At 40.2% G+C, this 19625-nt stretch overlaps 3 protein-coding genes across 4 annotated transcripts in view; 1 reads left to right on the top strand and 2 right to left on the bottom strand.

Moving 5' to 3' along the window:
• The window catches only part of LOC109475730, a 2290-nt gene extending 811 nt beyond the window's left edge, over nucleotides 1-1479 (top strand). The window contains exons 3-4 of the mRNA XM_019776493.1: nucleotides 369-440; nucleotides 907-1479. Coding sequence (XP_019632052.1) covers nucleotides 369-440; nucleotides 907-1394 — 560 coding nt within the window. The 3' untranslated portion in view covers nucleotides 1395-1479. The remainder of the gene's footprint in view (nucleotides 1-368; nucleotides 441-906) is intronic.
• Nucleotides 1480-3086: 1607 nt separating this feature from the next.
• On the bottom strand, nucleotides 3087-11831 carry LOC109475733 (dual specificity protein kinase Ttk-like). Of its 2 annotated transcripts, XM_019776496.1 has the most exons (10): nucleotides 11653-11831; nucleotides 11079-11283; nucleotides 10318-10472; nucleotides 9280-9443; nucleotides 8312-8526; nucleotides 6910-7086; nucleotides 5984-6196; nucleotides 5416-5499; nucleotides 4708-4798; nucleotides 3087-3850 (listed from the first exon to the last, which is right to left on the bottom strand). In XM_019776496.1, exons 2-10 carry the CDS (start codon nucleotides 11280-11282, stop codon nucleotides 3840-3842), a joined length of 1314 nt encoding a protein of 437 aa, XP_019632055.1. In that variant the 5' UTR covers nucleotide 11283; nucleotides 11653-11831; the 3' UTR covers nucleotides 3087-3839. The 2 variants fall into 2 exon arrangements, with proteins under 2 accessions (XP_019632055.1, XP_019632056.1); XM_019776497.1 differs by lacking the exon at nucleotides 4708-4798.
• Nucleotides 11307-19151, bottom strand: LOC109475729. Its single transcript, XM_019776492.1, has 8 exons — nucleotides 19006-19151; nucleotides 18101-18326; nucleotides 16380-16486; nucleotides 14636-14773; nucleotides 13911-14164; nucleotides 12944-13059; nucleotides 11880-12546; nucleotides 11307-11321 (listed from the first exon to the last, which is right to left on the bottom strand). The coding sequence occupies exons 1-8, from the start codon at nucleotides 19118-19120 to the stop codon at nucleotides 11307-11309; spliced, it is 1638 nt and encodes a 545-aa protein (XP_019632051.1). The 5' UTR covers nucleotides 19121-19151.
• Between the last annotated feature and the right edge of the window lie 474 nt (nucleotides 19152-19625).

Raw genomic sequence — 19625 nt, 5'->3', positions numbered from 1 at the left:
CATTTCCATACTGACAGTATGTCTGTATTCAAGTGTTTTGGTAGGTATTTCAAGCTTTCCTGCTCCAGCATTGGAATGCCGGGCATGGACGTTTTTTTTTATTTTGAAAATCAACAGTTTGCATTATGCAATTAAAAATCCTAACCAATAAAGTAGGGAATAGCTATCCAACTGTTGTTTTAGTTGTATTTTACTTCATATTATAGTTATATCAATGTAAATCATTGTTTTCCCTTGTGTTTCCCATTCTTTCCCTGCCATGTCGTAAAATGTGGTGAACCCATCGCTGTATTTGCTCCAAAGCAAATATTGGCCTTTCTAGTTTTGCCTGTGTTTTCTGACGGAGGCTCTTATCCAATTATCCATAGGGACGTCCGTCTACGTGCGCTGGGGGAGGAAAACTTGTCCGACCAATCATGGGACAGAGCTGATTTACTCTGGTACGAGGTTTTCTTTGTTTACAAACCGTAGGATGTATACAAAAAGACGTAACGCAACAGCAGTATGTAGTTGTTCTTCCAGTTTATTATTAATATGGGACATTGTAGAACATGAGAGGACCTGTATAAACCAAACTCTACCGTCCGCGGCTTTATTGGCCGCCTGGATGTTGGGCGGCCGGCAACCGTAAAGCGATTTAGGCTAGCGAGGACCCTATAACATTCCCTGCATTTTGTTTTGATCTCTGATTGTTGGAGCGAAGGCAAAAACTTGGAACAACATTCGTGCGTGCACCATGTTCCTAAACAGAGAAGGGGCTCGGATAATACTTTTAAGTTTAAAAACATATATAAAGAAATTCCTCTGGACATGAACTTCCCGTAGGAAGTGCGTGGAAGAATAGAGTGAGAAACGTTATCGATTGGTATGGAAGCTGAGCATAGATGATTCCCCTATTATTATCAGGTGTGGCTGGAGGTTCGGCGCACGACCAGCCAGGCGGCGGGACCAACTACCAGTGTCTGCCGACCGACCCACAGTGGGGACGGTACCAAGATGGAGTCCAAGGGGGGAAGGCTTTCATGTACGGCGCTGAGTACCAGTTGAACACAAACATCCCGTTCGGCTCCACTTCTCTTCACGATAACGACGTCCCGTGTGCGGTCTGCTACGTCCCAACCCGCGGCAGTAAGTTAATGATCCCCGCCCGTAACACCTGTTATAGCGGCTGGACCCGCGAGTACCATGGCTACCTCATGGCTGAACACCACAGTCACGCCGGGTCTAAAGAGTACGTCTGTGTGGATGAACAGCCAGAGGTGATGCCAGGCGGACAGGCGAACCATAACGGAGCGCTGTTCTACCCCGTAGAAGCCCGCTGTGGGTCCCTGCCGTGTTCCCATGACCACTACGTGGAAGGGAGGGAACTCACCTGTGTCGTCTGTACAAAGTAGAACGTTAACCGTTGTTTCCTTCGATAGGAAGATTTTGCCATGGTAGAATGACTGTATGTATGTTAACAGCATGCTTATTACCTTCGCCAAGAAGGTTAATATGTTTTCCTGGCCGTGTGTCTGTGTGTCAACAGCATAACTCGAGAAAGCTTAGATGGATTATCTTGATATTTGGTAGGTGGGTAGGTCTTGATGAGACCTGGAAATGATTAGATTTTGGGCCCCCTAGCGGCTTGTTATGGTACTGCAGCTGAACTTCCGGTTTTGATATCTCATGATCTACACATGCTGGGGTGACGAAATGTGGACTGTAGGTAGCTCTCATGCTGGGGAAGAAGTGACATGAGTTTGGGCCCCCTAGCGGCTTGCTCAGGAACTGCAGGGCTATTTGTTTGAAAATATTCAAAAGAGGATAACTCAAGAACCGGTGGACGGATCGTCGTGATTTTTGGTATGTAGGTAGCTCAAGTGACGCTTGACATAATTATGCGACAATTATGCAAATCTGGATCTAATTTGCATAATTAATGGAGAAATTCTATAAATCAGCTGCATTACATTATAGGACTATTCAAGCTTGTGACATATGTAATTGAGAACGAGAGAAACACAGGCAGATATTAATTATGTAAATTAACACCTAATTTGCATAATTTGTTATAATTCCATAATGCTAACTGCCTGGAATTTGATGGCTGTCTTTTGATGGAGAATATGATCAACTATATAATACAATATTATAATACAATATTATAATATAAATATAATACAAATGAGGATTTTATTTGCATAATCAGAAGGAATCATTTTTGTCAGTCAGAAAGATTAACATCATTTGGCGAAGGTATGAGATCGTGGAACTCTAGTTAGCAATTCGATAAGCTGTGGTTTGATCTTCATGATATTTGGTAGGCGAGTACTGGCTGTGAAAACAAAGGTCAGGTTCGAAACTGGTTCACCTGATGTTTTCCTACGGTACTGTAGTGGGCTGTGTGTGTATTTCTGTTTACAACAGAACCAGAATCTGTGGATGTTTGTGCATGATGTTTAGTGGATGGGAAGAGATCGCAAAGAGGAAGGTCAAGTTCGACAATGGGCCTTCTTGTGGGTACCTAGCAGCTTGTTCTGGAACTGCAGGTGCATTTGTCCAAAAATGTTCGAGGGGAGATAACGAGAACCAGTTGACGGATCGTTTTGATTTTCATGCTTGATATAATTAGATGGCAGTTATGCAAATCAAGACCTAATTTGCATAATTAAGGAAATTCCAAAATTTTGAGGATGAAAGGAAAATCGGCAGATGTGTAAATGAGAACCTTCTTTTCATAATCCATACCAAAATGCTACAATTTCATAATGGTAACCGCTGAGAATTTCATATTGCATTTGGAAGCCAAGTGAAGTCATTAAGCATAATCTAGTCAAATAAGGACCTCATTTACATAATTGATAAGGACTTGCTGCTATAGCTTTTTTCTTTGAGATAAGACTTATTGGGTAGAGGATATAATCAAGTGATATAATTAATGCAAATGAGTATATCATTTGCGAAATCGATGAGAAACTTTTAAAATTTATCAGTTGCAAATCTTAACAGAATCTGGCGAAGGTATGAGATTATCCAACTCTTGTTTCAATTGCTTCCTTGATATGGCATGCTATAAATTAAAACAAAATAGGAAAACAATATTAAGCAGTTAGTCTGTTTATTGTGTTCAATAAACAATGCTCAAGCTGTGCCCTAGATATGATTAACATTTATACAGAACTAGAAGCTGTACATATAATAAAGATTTTCTTTTGTATATTCCACGGACAAAAACAGCACATTTCACAGATACAGTATGTAGTTATGCTAACCAATACAACTTCTGTTAACTCTTCATATAAATGTAGCATGTAGAAAGCAAAGATACAGTGGACAGCTAGAGGAAAGTGTTATCATCTCTGTTGTCAGACTATTTACCATTGTTCATCAAACATACAGCAATTAATTTTCATTTTAGAAGTTATTAGACTTCAATTTCTAACACATGTAAAGCATAATTTTAATGGTCCAAGCTGATTGTATTAAGATTGTGAGTAGACTGACAAAAAAGTATGCAGAAATATAGAGATATTATTCTGGACATTTTTATGATACTACACATTTTCTTTTTGTAAATCATCAAGAAGCTGTATCTGTTAATAAATTTACTTATGTTTTGGAACTTAATCTATATTCAAAGTGGTACATTGTACAAAAATGTACATGTAACTTTATTCTACATGAAGGCCTAGCCTTATGCTTTCTTGCAAAGCCTTATACTTTCTTGCAAAATAGGTGCTAATACATCTCTCTAGTAAGCACAGACATTAAGATAGTAGAAATATAGAGATTTGCTGCAGGTACTGGTACATGTATGTACAAACAAAGGTACTCTTCATCTGTCAGTTCTGGGTTGTCTATGGCCGGCCTGCAAAAAAACAACAGGAATATTTACAATGCAGATCTCAAGACACTAAGTTAACAGATAGATGATTTGCATTGTTTCATTAGTTCTTTGAATTGTTTCTGTTTATTTCCTGTTATTTTTGTCTCCTTCGTTTAAATTTTGTTTCATTCAGTATGAATGGGAACTTTTAATCTTATAGTATTGGGAAGGGCCAAAGATAAACCAGCAGGTTTCTGGCCCTCTCATGCATGTCTACGTTAGGCCACACCAATTTAATTTGTTGGTTCTCGGATTTTTTCAGAAAAAATATGAAGCGACAGGGACGAAAAAAAATAAAAATAAAAACAGGTCTAGGCATCCTATTATACATGTAGGCTTAAATGCTACAAAATGAGTCATGAAGTCAACACAAAAAGACTGGGTTAAAATTTAAACATTGAATTTGAACTTTAATCAAACCACTGCAATGATAGATGGGAAAACTGTAACAACTAGGAAGAAAAGGACTTTCCTCAACTGTTGGGGGCAAAACATGAGCATTTTTCAGTTGATTCAGGACCAGAATCAATTTTTTTTTTTTTTGCAAATCAGAAAAAAACCAAGAGGCGAATCCGAGAACCAACAAATTAAATTGGTGTGGCCTTAGTAGTACTTAACTTCAATTGTTATATTTCCTTTTATCTTGTGAGTGCAAAACAAACAATAAAAAAAAATTATAAGACACTTTGGTTTAATTTCAATCTGCATGTTTCAAAAGTACATTTTACAGATATCAAAACGAATATTTTTTCGACAGACATAATCAAAGAAGGGAAGTAAAAAATTGAGGTTTTTCTGAGATCACAAGTAGAAATGATATCTATACTACATGTACGTACCAAGTGTGTGCTCTGAAGGGGGCCTGGGGAGTGCATGTTGCAGAGTACACACCGGGCCCTTCCTGAGCAAGTGTTGTGGAGGAAGGTTCTCCTAGTGAGAGGGGAAACCACTGTCAGTCGCACTGGTTTCTTTAAGTGTCACATGACAAGATCTTACATTTTTGTACTTATTACTTACACACACAGGGCTCGATATACTTTTTCCTGCACATCTGCACTGGAGCAGGAAACTTACTTGCATCAGACAAATTTTACCTGCACCACTCAGAATTTAGTATGGATCAAACTAAGTAAAAACTGTTCAGAAACCATTGCCAATTAATTTGTATCATACTTCATATATGGTAGCCCAGTTCACAGACCAACCCAGGTTAGGTACAGGTCAAGACTTGAACAACTCCAATCCTACTTGTAACCTGCATTACGCAGTTGGTAGTACTAGTATTTCGAGTCCTGACACATATTTGAATTACTGCAACTTACATCAATCAAGAACGGTTGTCTTATTATAACTAGAAAAGATGGGATTGGTAAATAGACGCATTTACAGAAGAAAGACATTAATGCCTTGTTCAGTTATATATACACTGTAATATTAACAGCTATTGTGTCAGAAGTTAGACAGTTATCTTTCAAGGTCAAGGCAGTATTTGTATGTTTTATATCCCAATGTATGGCGAACTTTGTCTTGTCTACGGACATTCTTACCTTATCCTGACTTGGTCCTTGATTCTTCCTAAGCACTGCAGACAGATCTGGTGCCTGTCCACTCTGTAACTGGGCAGCCAAACCCTGAAACAAAATGGAACGATGTGCCTTTCTGAACAAAAATGTATGCAAACAAGGTGGAATCTAGCCAGATCTTTGTTTCATATTCAGCCTACATTCTTGTAAAAGTAGTTATCTATTCCTAGGTAGAATGAGAAAAAGTTTAATTGAAATCTTATCACATCAGTTGACGGTTACTTTTCTTTCAGGTCATACACCCCTTTCTCGAACAGTTATGTTGTCAGCAATTTTCAACACCCTCATCCGGTCAAGTGAACTACAGATATATGTTGACCTTTTAAACTCTAGATCACATGACTACCCTTGTTAGTAGTTGACGAAAGATGGCAAATGCTGTCTGAAACGTTCTATGCTTCAATTGTAAGTCGTAGAAATGAGTTTAAATCTTTTTTTGTTATAAAGATAGATTAGTGACGTTTGCAAAAATGGAGCAATAATTCTAGATCACTTTCACACTTTATATAAACTCTAAAGATGTTGAGCTGACCTTTGACACAGTGGAGATGGAGTTAGGAGACATGCTCTGTGCCTGGGACAGCTGAGTCAGCAGCTGCTGTATCTGGTCAGCTGTCATGGGGAGGGCAGGTGCAGCTGGACACGGCTGCTCCTTAGCACCTGATGACCGCTCCGAGTTCAGGTAGGGGTGGGCCAGCAGGTCAGCAGTGGACGGACGGTGGTAAGGGTCCCTTATCAGGCATTTCTGGGAGGGGGGGGGGCAGTACAGGACATGGTCAGTACAGAAGCTTTACATGTACATTTATATTCATGTCTGTAACAACTATATGTAATGGACTTTTAACTAAACAATGCACAGTCAAAACTTGGTTCAAAAGACCATCGGCCTATGATGGCCGGTTAGTGCCGGTGTTGAATTTCTCCACATAGAACTATGTGGAGTATTATGTACAATCATGCATTGTGACCAAGATGAGTTGGGTCCACAAGCTATCACAATTTTGCCTAGTATGACATTACTGTAGATAAATGTACTTGGTCAGGCCCAGGAAAAAAATGTTGTGTCTCCTATTTCCTGACCGACCCTAGAAAAAACTGCCGACCCTTTTTTTGAGGGGTGGACCCCTGTAAGGGACATAAATTTTTCAAGCTGAGTTATGAAATGTTGTACAATTAGTTTTCAAACATACTAGTAATCAATGACATTGAAATACAAGTGTCCCCATGCAAGTTTTACTTTGTTAGACTGTATTGTTATACGTTGGACCACAAGTGGGATCACTAGATCTAGAGATTGCCAAAGTTTAGTAAAAAAAAGAAAGAATAAAAAAAAAAAGATAATTCCTACCTACCAACCCTAATTTTTTCAAGACTGTTCAATCATTTCTTTCCTAGGCCTCATTTGAATCTTTCTGTAAAGTAGAGTAGATTATACACGAGCAAAAAAGGCCCTCAAACCTTCAGCACATCCAGGAGCAGTTTGTTCTTGATAGGAGGGAACTGGATCTGGTAGTTTGTGTCGACGATGGCCTGCAGCTTGGCGAAGTGGTTGGGGATGTGTTGGAAGGGAGTCTTGCCATACACCATGTAGTACAGGATACAGCCCAGAGACCACACATCACTCCGACAGTTGATCTATAGGACAGGATATGTTAGCATTAGTACGAAAAAAGGTCCATTTTTCTAACAGGACATTTTTCTGATTGAACATTTTTCTTATCAAAAAAAGATTAGATCTAATACCAAAAAAATACATTTGTCGACATTTCTTTTTAAAGCAGACTTTTGTCCTATTTTTCAAGCCAGAGATTGACACTTTCAGAGGTAGATTTCTTGGATGCCCTACGTATATAACATCTGTGTCCATAATTTCACCAGGGTCCATAATATCGCCACCTTGAGAAACAGTGTGCTTAAAGATATTTTTACTGCAACATACTTTTGGTATGCACTCCTTCACACATCAAATGTACATACCTAGGGTATGTTGCAGTAAAAATATCTTTAAGCACACTATTTCTCAAGGTGGCGATATTATGGACCCTGGTGATATTATGGACACAGATGTTATATACATAAAACAGAATCATTAGCATTAGACTACATATATATACTTTACTGGATGTTATCTAGATCTGGCTTACTATAAAATTTTGGTGCAGACTGTCACCACCTTATACATGTGCGAAGTGCCAAAGAAATAATGGTAATAAATTTCCTGAACTGTTTTTAGTATGATCCATACTTCCTGAATAAGTAAAATCTGTCTATAGCAGGCAGGGCTCGAAATTCATTTTTGGGAATAGGTGTACAAACATTTTTGGGATGCACCATATAAAATAGAATAACTAGAATGTCAGCAATAACTAATTATGTGTCATTTCTATAGAAAAGACTACTACAACAATGATTTTATTATTTTTCTGACACTTGGATGCTAAGAATATGCTGTATACTACTATACATTTAACATCTTTACAGACGTAAACCTACAAAAATTTTGGGGGTGCACCATATAAAATAGAATAACTAGAATGTCAGCAATAACTAATTATGTTTCATTTCTAAAGAAAAGTACTACTACAACAATGATTTTATTATTTTTCTGACACTTGGATGTTAAGAATATGCTGTATACTACTAAAAAAATACATTTAACATCTTTACATATGTAAACCTACAAAAACATTTGGGTGCACGGGTGCACCCACAGAAAAAAATTGTGTGCACAGCTCCAAATTTGGGTGCACTAAGGTGCACATGCACCCAGCATTTCCAGACCTGGCAGGTAATTTTCAATGTTACCTGCACCAGTGCAGGTATTAGTACATGTATGCATAAGACATTATCAAGCCCTGACCTTGAACAACTTCTTGCTGTTTCCGTCCCTGTACTGTGCAGGGTTGTACTCCCTAATGGTCTCAGGTGACATGTAGTTCAGCGTGCCAACTTGCTGGTCCTTGATCACGCTAGTTTTGTCACTCTGGATGGCGTTGGCAATCCCAAAGTCAATCAGCTTCAGATCACCGTCCACGAACAGGAAGTTGGCAGGTTTCAAGTCACTGTGGACAATACCTACAGACAGAAGGATGGACCTTAGATAGGTGTGACCAATATATATTAACTCCATGGTGTGACGCACAACGTCTGTCTCTCTGAAATTTCACAGAATTTTGCTGCTCATGACAGACAAAAACTACTGTGTAATAAACTTCAAGTCATTAAAAAGTCATTAAGGTGTTCTCACTGGCTAATTTGGCATTTTAAACTTTCCATCATTTTGTCACAAAGAAATTTAGAAAGAACTGTAGTTGTACTGAATATTGATACCTGGGTACAAAAGGGTTATGATTTTATGGACAATATGGATGACGTCATCATATTCTATTGCCCCAAATATAATTATTATCTTTAAAGTTATAATACAGCACTTTGGTACAAATAACTGCCATAAAAGTATGATTTTGATTTTCATGTGCATAATGGTCAAAGCTACAAATGTACGTTTGCACAAATTGATATTTACTAATTACCCGTAGTTATTAGAGAATAACTAGCTTTTAATTAGGCTATTAGGTTATTCTCTAAAGTTTAAAATGCCAAATTAGCCAGTGAGGACACCTTCAACTTAGCTTAGTCTAACAAAATACATTAAATAGTCTATCAGTATGGATTACTGGTAAATACAGTAAATGACCTAAAGTTTATATATGTCCGCGTGGACACCGTGAATATAAGCAACATTTTAGAGGGTCAAGATTTCAACTTTTTCTTGGCGGCTTATACTGTTTGAAATATAACAAACAAACAACTATCTGTGACCCCCACCCTGTCTGTGAATGGTGTCCACAGCCTCCAGCATGTGTCTCCAGTAGAACCACAGTACATCATCAGCGATGCTGCCCTGCTGTTTCTTCTTGTTCCTGAGGAAGGTGGCCAGGTCCACACTCCCCTTCTCCATCACCAGCACAATCCGCTCTTCTGTCACTTCACTGGAGGGGGAGAAAATAGCTTCAAAATATAAGGTGGTCTTGTGGTTAGGGTTGATGACTCAGAATCGGAAGGTTCTGGGTTCGAATCCCAGGTAGACCACATAGTTGTTCCTTGGGAAAGGCACTTAACACCAATATCCTCACTGAAACTTGTAGAAAAGGTTTTACCACTAAGGCCAAACCATTTTATTCAATTGGTTTTTGGATTCGCGTGCTTCATTATTTTTCGGATTCGCAAAAAAAAGTTTGAAATCAACTCCAAAATGCTCAAATTTTGACCCCAACAGTGGAAGGAAGTCTCTGTCTTCCTTGTTGTTTACTGTAACAGTTTTTCCAATGCAGTGGTTAAAGGTTTGAAATTCATTCTTTGAATTATAAACCAGCCTGGTATGTTGTCTTCATGGCTCTTACATCATTTGAGGCTATCATTTGAGGATATCAGGATTTCTAGGCCTGTTTTTTCTGCCCGGTGTTGCTTGATATTCTAAAAAAAACCCTGGGAACTAAGGCCACACCAATTTAATTTCTTGGTTAATGGATTTTTCTAGAAAAATAATGGAGCGGGCGGGCGAAAAAATAAAAACAGGCCTAGGCATCCAATTATGGCCCAAAATGGTATGATAGGAGCCATGAAGTCAACACACCAGGCTGGTTCAAAATGGAATAACTGTAACAACTAGGATGAAAATGACTGTTTTCAACTGTTCAGGGCAAAATATGAGCATTTTGCAGTTGATTCTGAATTTTTATTTTTATTTGCAAATCAGAAAAAAATGAAGCGGCGAATCTGTTAACCAAGAAATTAAATTGGTGTGGCCCAAAAGGAAATTAACAAGTTAAACTGGAATGGCCTATCATGGAGAAGTCTACTTACAAGTCGTAAAGTTTGATGACTCGTGGGCTGTGCTGCAGATTGGACAGGTGGGTAATCTCGTTAATGTAGCCTTGCACTGTCGTCTCATCAGCTTCCTCCAGGTTCACCAGCTTCAGCGCATACACCTTCCCCTTCTCATCATACACCTGGTACACCTGCAACCAACAATGGGCACCTGAGCAACAGCTGCCGCATCTCATAACTGCTAAACCATCATCACATGGCATGTCAGACTCATAGCTTGACTTGTGCAAACTGTATTGTGAGTTGAGATCATGAAGATCCATCCACGGCATCTTGAGTTAATATCCTGTTCACAAACAAACCAACGAACACAAAAGGTCCACTGCAGTAATGTAGGAATCCCTTATAAATCCATTTTTGAACTTGACCTGTCCTCCTAACAGTAACTTGCCTACCAAAAATCATGAACATCCATCATCAGCATCTTCATAGACCAACAAACACAGTAGGTCCATTGCAAAAACTCCTCTGCAAGACCCATTTTCGAACTTGACCTCCGTTTCCAGAACAGTAACCTGCCTACAAAACTCATGAACATCCATCCATGGCTTTGAGAGTTACATGCCTACATGCACAGTCACTCCACCACAGACAAACTGAAAACATAACCTTCTAATGAAGGTAACAATGAACACCGGGATACATTTGTACGTCCTTTACTACAATACATGTATAATATTATACTGAACAAAATTCCTATACGTGTACTACTAAAAACACTGATACGTGTTCCTCACCTTACTTGACCCTCCCTTGCCGATGATACTGAGTACACGGAATGGTTTCCCCTTCACACAGATCACCTCACTCCTTTCCCCGGGAGCACAAGGCATCCTGGGAGTTGCAAACTGAGGCTGAGGGGGTGGTGCCACCTGTTGGAAGTTCTGGCTGTGCGGCTGTTGAATCTGCAGACTGGCAGATGGTGTGAAGAACCCAGGCATGCTTCAAAGCAAGGAGAGAAAACACTAGTCATTGAGAGACTGGGGACAATAGGAAATTCTCTGTATTTTAGCAATAGCAGTAACATAATGGTGACATTACATACATGGGAAACAAACCATATCTATTAAGGTGTACATTTTTACAATGTAAATTCAGGGCAGCACTTCAAAATAATTTAGTCGCGATGAGGGAATCAGTCTAATATTGACATTTACAGTGAGTGCTATTTCTTAGAATAATTTTGTCATCATTTCATACTTGACTGTTTGAAATAGCCCCCAAAAAATTGGGAAGGGAACATTTTTGGACCCCACCTTCTCCTTTCATTTTGAAGAACAACTCTACATGTAGTAAACTATTACAACTCACGTATTCTGGTTCCCAATGTTTGGTGTGGGCCTCTGAGAGTTTTTAGGCACAACAGTTGGTCCTGTAGCTGTTCTACTCCCTGTACCAAGCACTGTAGAGCCTTGCCCCCCTGATCGCTCATGGTATAGTCCACCTGTGTGTGCGCTGTTACTTCTTCCCTCAGGTACAACGCTTTTAAGACTATCAGACATCTCAGTAGCTTGATGAGCTTTTTGAGAAGGCTCTACTGTCTTATTTCCAGGTGGTAGGCTCTTGGAGACGGGAGGAATGTTCATCTGAGAGGCCTGGGCACCTGGCACCTGCGCAGCTGGCTTGAAGGCCACTGTAGCTGCATCAACTGTGTCAGACGCGTTTACCACTTTCGTAGACGATGGCTGCCTCTCTGGAAAGCTGACCACTGTGTCTGTAGGAGAAATGCTTGGAGCCTTTCTAGTACTGTACGTTGCAGGAGTTGTATCTGCTGAATAATGTCCAAGATTAGACATGGAAGGAGCTGTACTAGTTTCTCTCAGTGGTTCAGTTGGTCTGCTACCTGTATCCTCGGGCGGACTTGCTTCTTTAGCAGGCATCTGGCCACGCGGAGTGGTGTGTGACAACAGGGAGGAAGACTTTGAAAATTGGCACAGCGACAGTCCCTTAAAAGTTTTGGAGTCATGAGTGGTGTTTGTGTTGGACTCTGGGCTGACTTTTCTGTTAGTGAAGGGGAGGGGAGGTTTTGCCTTGGCTGCGGAAGAGTCCATTCCTTCTGACGGGGGACTGACATTCTTCAGGGGCTGGACGCCCAGGAAACAGTCGGTGTCGTCCGAGTCGTCGTCGTTTCCGTTTTCCGTGGACATCTCGCGTAACTTTGGTAGGGAACTGCGCTTCACCCTTAGTGGCACACGCGCAGGTTGTCTGAGGAATAGGTAAGAATAAGTAACCAGAAAGGTAACATTTGCAAAGGAAATGCATTATGTTTACCTTCACATGGCCCAGCTTAACAAGCTTTGTTCATTCTTACTCAAGCACATCCATATATATGGTGACCATGCAGCCCCTCTAGAACTCAGTTCTGCATGGCACTTGCAACATTATGTTACCCAACACCAGTTACTATGGTGAGAGACGTCTGGTTCAGGTCATTGACCTAATTTGTTTGGAGAAGAAGAGGAAGAAACTGAATGAAAACAATATGTTTTCCTTCGGTTAACATAATCAGTGTTAGACGTTTTCAATATTGGAGGAGAAAAAATAAGCAACTTGCAATATTGCAGAAATAAGGAATCCAAGTATCCAATTGTACTACATGTACCTTTTGTTTGCGTTGGGCCCTTCAGTGTGGCTGGTTACAACACGCTGGGTCTGAGACTGGGGTGTGTGCAGTTCCCGTCCTGGCAGCTTGGAGGCGCTCCATGTCGACCGTGAAAGCTGCAAATGTGTAAAGAGAACTAGAAAGGTAATGTTTACCTTCGCATATGGTAATATTAATGTTAATTATTACTCAAACACATTCATATGTATGGTCAGACAGGAGTCTAAATCCCTTCTGCTATAAAATTGCAACATGATGCTACCTAACACCAGTTACCATGGTGACAGACGTCAACAAACCAGGAGATTGGCCAGGTCAGAGGTTAGTGTTTGGAGAAGAAGAGGAAGAGGAAATTGAGCAAAAACAATATGTTTTCCTTCAGTAAACATAAATACAGTTTTTAAACCTCTACTTAACCCACTCCCTACTGCCTAACCCCATGGACGATACATAATGCCAAATAACCACCTTAGCATGATGTAGGTTACAGTGTTATATTCTGGATAAGAAAAAATATGATGACCTGAGTGCATGAATTTCACAAATGATTCCATAAAGATGGATTGAGATGACAGAAAAAAATTTCAGGCTGGCTAGAACACTGTTGCCTTTTATCATCAAACAGCCAGTAGATTAACACAAAGCCCGACAAAATAAAATTGCCCTACCGGTTGCTACTCAGCTTTCGTCCGCACCGCGCAAATCGCGGCACACAAACCCGAGTTCCTACAAGACACTAGCATTCCACAAGGATTGCTATACATGTAGATACTCGTATTTCCCAAGGACTGTAAGAGACTGGAACGAGCTTCCGCAGGCCTTACCAGAAATACCAGAGGCCGACAAGTTTAAGGAAGCTGTTCTTCTACACTTGAGGAGTATTTAGAGCGCTGCGCACTCCCCCCCTGTGTGTTTGACCCCAACTGAGGGGTGTTACGCAGTTCTGTATCAAGATCAAGATCATTACCTGGGGTGGTTTCTCCCTATGACCCCAAAGGAGGGGCAGGGTGTCATTCTCATCCAGACTGCTACTACCACCACTGTCAGTCCTGCAACCCCCCGGCTTCTGGAACGATATGGTAGAGTCCACAGCTACCATACTGGGGGAAGGGTCCACTGCAGTCTGATTCAGGGGAGGTTGTAGCTTTGTCACTGAAGTTTGACCTTTGGGTTTAACTGCACTGGAAGATGGCTGTGCACTACTGTCTGGACAACAGATTCCTGCAAATTTCAAAATCGAGAAATAAAAAAAAAAGAGGTAATCTCTGTTAGTGGTCCCTGCAACTTTGTTTAAAATCGCTTTACACATTCTCTGAATTGTCTGATACTTGGAGTTACATTTATACATGTATAATATCTGAACATTGTACACCTGACATTCTGAGATTTGATTACAGGGCTCGAAATGCTTTTATCTGCATATCTGCACTAGTGCAGGTAACACTTAAAATTGCCTGCAGAATTAAGGAAGTATGGATTTATTTATTTATAAATTTCTTTTACATGTCAATATGATGTCATAGATGGTAACAGTCAATACAGAAAATATATACCCAGCACATAGACCAGTGCAGGTTAGGTACAAGTAGACATAAAAAAACACCTGTATGCACAGCTCCAATTTTACCTGTACATGCAGGTGGGATTTTGAGCCAGGGTATGATTGAATTATGTACAGACAAGGCCCCCTACCCCAGACATTTTCCTTGTCCTCCATCAGTAGTTTGTCCTTGTTGCCCAGCCTGATGAGAGCAGTGTTCAGCATATCTGTAGGCTCAGCTCCCACGTCCAGGCCTTTCTGTAGGATACTCTGAGCCTTGCCCTCCCTCCCTGGAAGAAACAACACAGTTTTGACTACTTCAGAATAAAATAAAATTGGGGGAAGACATAGCAAGTAAAAAAAGTGATGAGGGCTTCCACATTTTAAAACTACGCGCACCAACAGTTACACAGAGTTAGTGATGCATACCTAAACCCAATTTTAGGTTCAGGTCCGGATTCAAGTCCAGAGGTTTAGGTTCAGGTCCGGACTTGTAAGTCCGGACCTAAACCCATGGCATATACAAAATTGCACGTTGGCAACCTTGCAATGTTGTCTGGGTGAAACTTTGGCCACATAACACGGAGGCCGGTACTTGACGATGCCCGATGGCAATGTTTTCTTCATTTTGCAGCAAAGATTTTGCAATCTACGGAAGGTTTTAGGTGGTCTGGAAAGAAAAGGAGTACCGGTATGTGAAATGGTCTTTTATGGTAATAAGTCTGGACTCGGTTCTTCACTTTTAGTTTTTTTTGGACTTGACACTTTGGACTAAACATTCTTACAAGTCCGGATCCAAGTCCAGTGAACCGGTATGCATCACTACACAGAGTTATACATTTGTAAATATGATAAAATATCGGCTATGTTCACATTAACCCTCAACAGAACACCTTCCCGGACTGATTAATCTGTACACCTGGGGTCCGCGCGGACCCCAGAACAGTTTTTTGCTAATTTTTAGAAATTATCAACATGCTACCAGCTCAATTGTTTTGCAAACTGATGTGGGAACCTCTGTGTCCACATTACATACAAAAACCATACATTTTGGACTTTTTCTATTTTTGGGGGAAGAAAAGAAGACAAGAAGAAATACCCGATTTTTAAACCCATTTCAGACTGAAGGGGCTTTTGAGGCCCAACTTTGATCTCAGATAGCGGCTAAACGGCTTGCGCTAGAAGTATCAAATTTGGAGACCTTTCCTAAAATGTCTCTGGAAAAAAGTTCATATTAGTTTAATACTAGTAAGTTGATGTTTTTTTGTGTTGCCATGGCAACGGGTTTCTAGCAGGCAGTTTTTTTGAAAAAAGAAGTAATTTTGGTTTAAACATAAAATTTTTCTGAGTTTTTTTATTAAATTACACTTCTCTTCCAACATTAATAACATCTTACATAATTAAATATAAGTTTAATATGCATAGAATATGCTAATTTGATGACGTCATTGGTCAAAATCCAATATGGCGGACTATATTATTAGCTCTGACGTCATATGACGTCATAATTACACCAAAGTTATTAAAATTTAATTCTATTACTACACCGTTCTCTGAAAACTTGGTAGACATACGATGAGTGCATAAAAACATATAAAAACGGAAATAAGGTAATGTATAAGAACGCCAGTGTATCCATTATGATCGAAAGCCGGCTAGGGTCCGCGCGGACCCCAAAAGAAAATCAGATATAATTTTTTTATAAATGGTAGAAACGGAGTTTCCTGCACTGTATTGAGAGACAACTTTGTGGGTGACAATTACCTAAAATTTCAGAAAAAAATCTTTAAAAACAAAAAAGATATTACAGAATATATAGTGCTGGGGTCCGCGCGGACCCCAGGTGTACTGTTTAGGGTTAATTATAATGCAATTGTTTCATGTGTCAATCCTCACCTCTGCTGAGCTCGAACTGTGCAGCAGCCACATGGACAAATGCAAATGTCTTGGCGTTGACTCTGGCAAACTTGAACCCTGTCTGTCCATCTTCTTCATTATGATCACTGGAAAGAAAAAACACCCTCCAGTTTACATATATGGAGAGAGAATACTACAATGTCATGGTGTTCCATATTACCCAAGTCCCAGCCCAACCCTGGGTCAGATCGGCCGGAGAGTAGCAGACCCATGGGAGTATTGGGACCTTGGGAGATGTGGAATACACCGTCTTTGTATTTTATGAATTTTCCAAGTTTTTTGCAAAACATGCCTAAGCAGTTGAGAAAATTTGCTGTCCCTCTATGACAAAAATTGTAACAACATCAATTTTGATTTTTCGAATTATTTAAACAAGTTTCCATTTAATGGTATTTGCTATGGAACTTATGGAAGGCTGTATGATTACTGTTAGAACTCCATATCATGATATGGCCCAATTACCACATCAGCCAAAATATCCATTAATAGCAAATATTATTGCAGCCCAGGTACCGGTAGTATAACTGTAAGATATTGTCTCAATCTGAAAACCAAAGTGAACTCTTTTTACAAAATAAGCTTTTGTTGGCAAAGTTTTGTTATCATGACCCTTACCCCTATAATATGAAAGAATGTACATGTACAACCCCACCCTCAACAGGGAAGGGGGGCTACGGGTGGATCTCTCCGGCACTTGTTTTTGGCACTCCCAGCCCCCGAGGACAGACAAGGAGCTTTCTGACTATAGTATATTTATGGGTTCACCACACCACGAAGTGGTGGTGAACCCATATTGCTTTTTCTGATGTTTCTTCTTCTTCTCCTCCTTCTCCTGCCATTTTTTAAATGGATTCAGCTTCTTCATTTTAGGGCCTAAGGTCCTGAAATTTGGTATGGAGGTACAGTGGGCAAATACCCCTAGGCGTTTTTAAATTTTTGTGATACAGGCTTTTAGAATGGTTTTATTTGAGTTTTTTGGCTGTGTTATAGCAAATGTATTACTGTGTTAGTGTGCCGTGTTTACCACGTCTGGGCATGAGTCATCACAATGGAATGCAGGGCATCAACCAATAGACATGCAGCTTTCCTCTATACTTCTTGCTGATTGGCTGTTGGGATTTAACTTGATTAACACCTGCACAGAGCATTTCCACCTGCACAGAGCATTTCTTGCTGATTGGCTGTTGGGATTTAACTTGATTAACACCTGCACAGAGCATTTCCATACTGACAGTATGTCTTTATTCAAGTGTTTTGGTAGGTATTTCAAGTTTTTCTGCTCCAGCATTGGAATGCGGGGCATGAACGTTTTTTATTTTATTTTGAAAATCAACAGTTTGCATTATGCAATTAAAAATCCTAACCAATAAAGTAGGGAATAGCTATCCAACTGTTGTTTTAGTTGTATGTTACTTCATATTATAGTTATATCAATGTAAATCATTGTTTTCCCTTGTGTTTCTCATTCTTTCCCTGCCATGTCGTAAAATGTGGTGAACCCATCGCTGTATTTGCTCCAAAGCAAATATTGGCCTTTCTAGTTTGCATTATCTTCTCTTGACTTGTCTGATAGCTTATAAACCTGCATGTCTCCTCTGGTCTCTCAGTCACTGACCGTTTCCAAAATCATATCCAGTTGCTTGAGTAATGTATATTGTATCATATCGTATTACCTGGATGTCTAACCTTCATCGACTTACCCCTTGATGTTCGCCAGCTGTATGAGGATCCTGGCGTAGCTCTCGTCTCTGCGACACAGCTCCACCGGCATGTGGTGCAGCGCCTTGTCGTACACGGACAGCAGGTACGTGTACCTGGCCTGCGGACTGCTGAAGCTGGTCCGACCCTGCGCCTGCGTCAGGAACTCCAGCCAATCACACGGCTTGTTGCCCGCCGCTGAGATGCGATCTATCCACGAGGTGTGATCTGGAACACAGACACTGTACTGTAAATTGTGAAACTAGCACAGTGGTTTTATTTCACAAAAGAAGGTAAAGGGTTAGGTTTTCAGTGTTGTAAATTAGTAGTTAAAACAATTCTGTAGTACAGTAGTCATACATGATCATATGATATATTATATTAAGTCATACAGAGGTTAGTTCTTAGCTCAAGGAAAAAAAAATGTTGTATTTCCTCAACTTTCCTGTTTCGCGACCGACCCTAGAAAAAACTGCCCACCCTGGCCTTTTTTTGGGGGGAAGGACATAAATTTTTCAAGCTGATTTTTTTCTAGCTCTATCATCTGACACCAGTGAGTGATGAAACGTTGTACAATCCAATTGTTGTACAAGTGTCCTCATGCAAGTTCTACTTAAAGTTTATTGTACAAGTTGTATCACTAGAGATTGCTTAAGTCCAATAAAGAAATTATGAAAAAAAAAGATAATCCCTAGAACTATTTTTTTCAGGACTGGAAGTGAAACAGAAAATACAACATTTTTTCCCCTAGGCCTGGGGGAAGGGTCAAGGCTGGCATATTTGCTGTGTCATGAATTTTTGGTGTCAGCACAGCCAAGTAGTACTCTGACAAGTTATTAATCCTAGCTATAACTATTTTAGCTTATGTCTATCATGCAACAGAACTGTGATAGTACACACTACACACCAGTGAGGTTGTATGTCCCCGTGCCTGTGAGGTTCCCAGTGTTGTTGGTGTCATCTCTCTCATCACGACTGTAGATACTCTGTAAACGGCTTTGCAGGGACTTCAGGCGAGACATGGTCTTTCAGTCAGTGTCTCACTCTTGTCAACCTGAAGGGAAGCATGAATACAATTGTAAGAAACAGAAGGAGCAAGTAGAAACAGATAAAAAAACCCTGGTCTCGGGCCGGGGTTTGAACCTACGACCTTCCAAGCACCAGCTACAAACCTGACGCTCCTAACCATCATCATCATCGGTCGGCTGCTGCGCAGGCGACTGCAAGGTTCCTCCACTGCCCCTTGTCGCAAGCAAGGTTGGCGATCTGCTTCTCATCAGTTACTCTCACCTCTCGAATAAAAGTACCCCCTGGAATAAAAGTACCCCCCGGACAAATCTTCAAAATGTAATAAAAGTACCCCCTGGAATAAAAGTACCCCCCGGAAAATTTTTAATTGACATGTGAAAGCAATGTTTATGCTACTAAAATGTGTTCTCATGGTGTACATGTATGTTTCCCTTGCAAACACAGGTCCCAAATAAACATACCCCCGGAAAAAAAGTACCCCCGAGAAATCTTCAAAAC

Source organism: Branchiostoma belcheri, unplaced genomic scaffold (genome assembly GCF_001625305.1).
Source record: "Branchiostoma belcheri isolate BF01 breed outbred unplaced genomic scaffold, Haploidv18h27 scaffold347, whole genome shotgun sequence".
In the NCBI taxonomy this organism is placed as follows: Eukaryota; Metazoa; Chordata; class Leptocardii; order Amphioxiformes; family Branchiostomatidae; genus Branchiostoma; species Branchiostoma belcheri.
Note: the sequence above shows the minus strand (reverse complement) of the source record. Positions and strands in the feature narration are given on the sequence as shown.

Excerpts from the sequence above, each read along its gene's own strand:
- LOC109475733 (XM_019776496.1), bottom strand. The coding sequence starts at position 11,282 with ATGCCTGGGTTCTTCACACCATCTGCCAGTCTGCAGATTCAACAGCCG. Across the intron at positions 10,473-11,078 it reads GCAAGGGAGGGTCAAGTAAG|GTGTACCAGGTGTATGATGA; the intron begins GTGAGGAACACG and ends TGTTGGTTGCAG. Across the intron at positions 6,197-6,909 it reads TGCTCCTGGATGTGCTGAAG|AAATGCCTGATAAGGGACCC; the intron begins GTTTGAGGGCCT and ends CCCCCCTCCCAG.
- LOC109475729 (XM_019776492.1), bottom strand. The coding sequence starts at position 19,120 with ATGTCTCGCCTGAAGTCCCTGCAAAGCCGTTTACAGAGTATCTACAGT. Across the intron at positions 14,165-14,635 it reads GGACAAGGAAAATGTCTGGG|GAATCTGTTGTCCAGACAGT; the intron begins GTAGGGGGCCTT and ends TGAAATTTGCAG. Across the intron at positions 13,060-13,910 it reads ATAGGGAGAAACCACCCCAG|CTTTCACGGTCGACATGGAG; the intron begins GTAATGATCTTG and ends ACACATTTGCAG.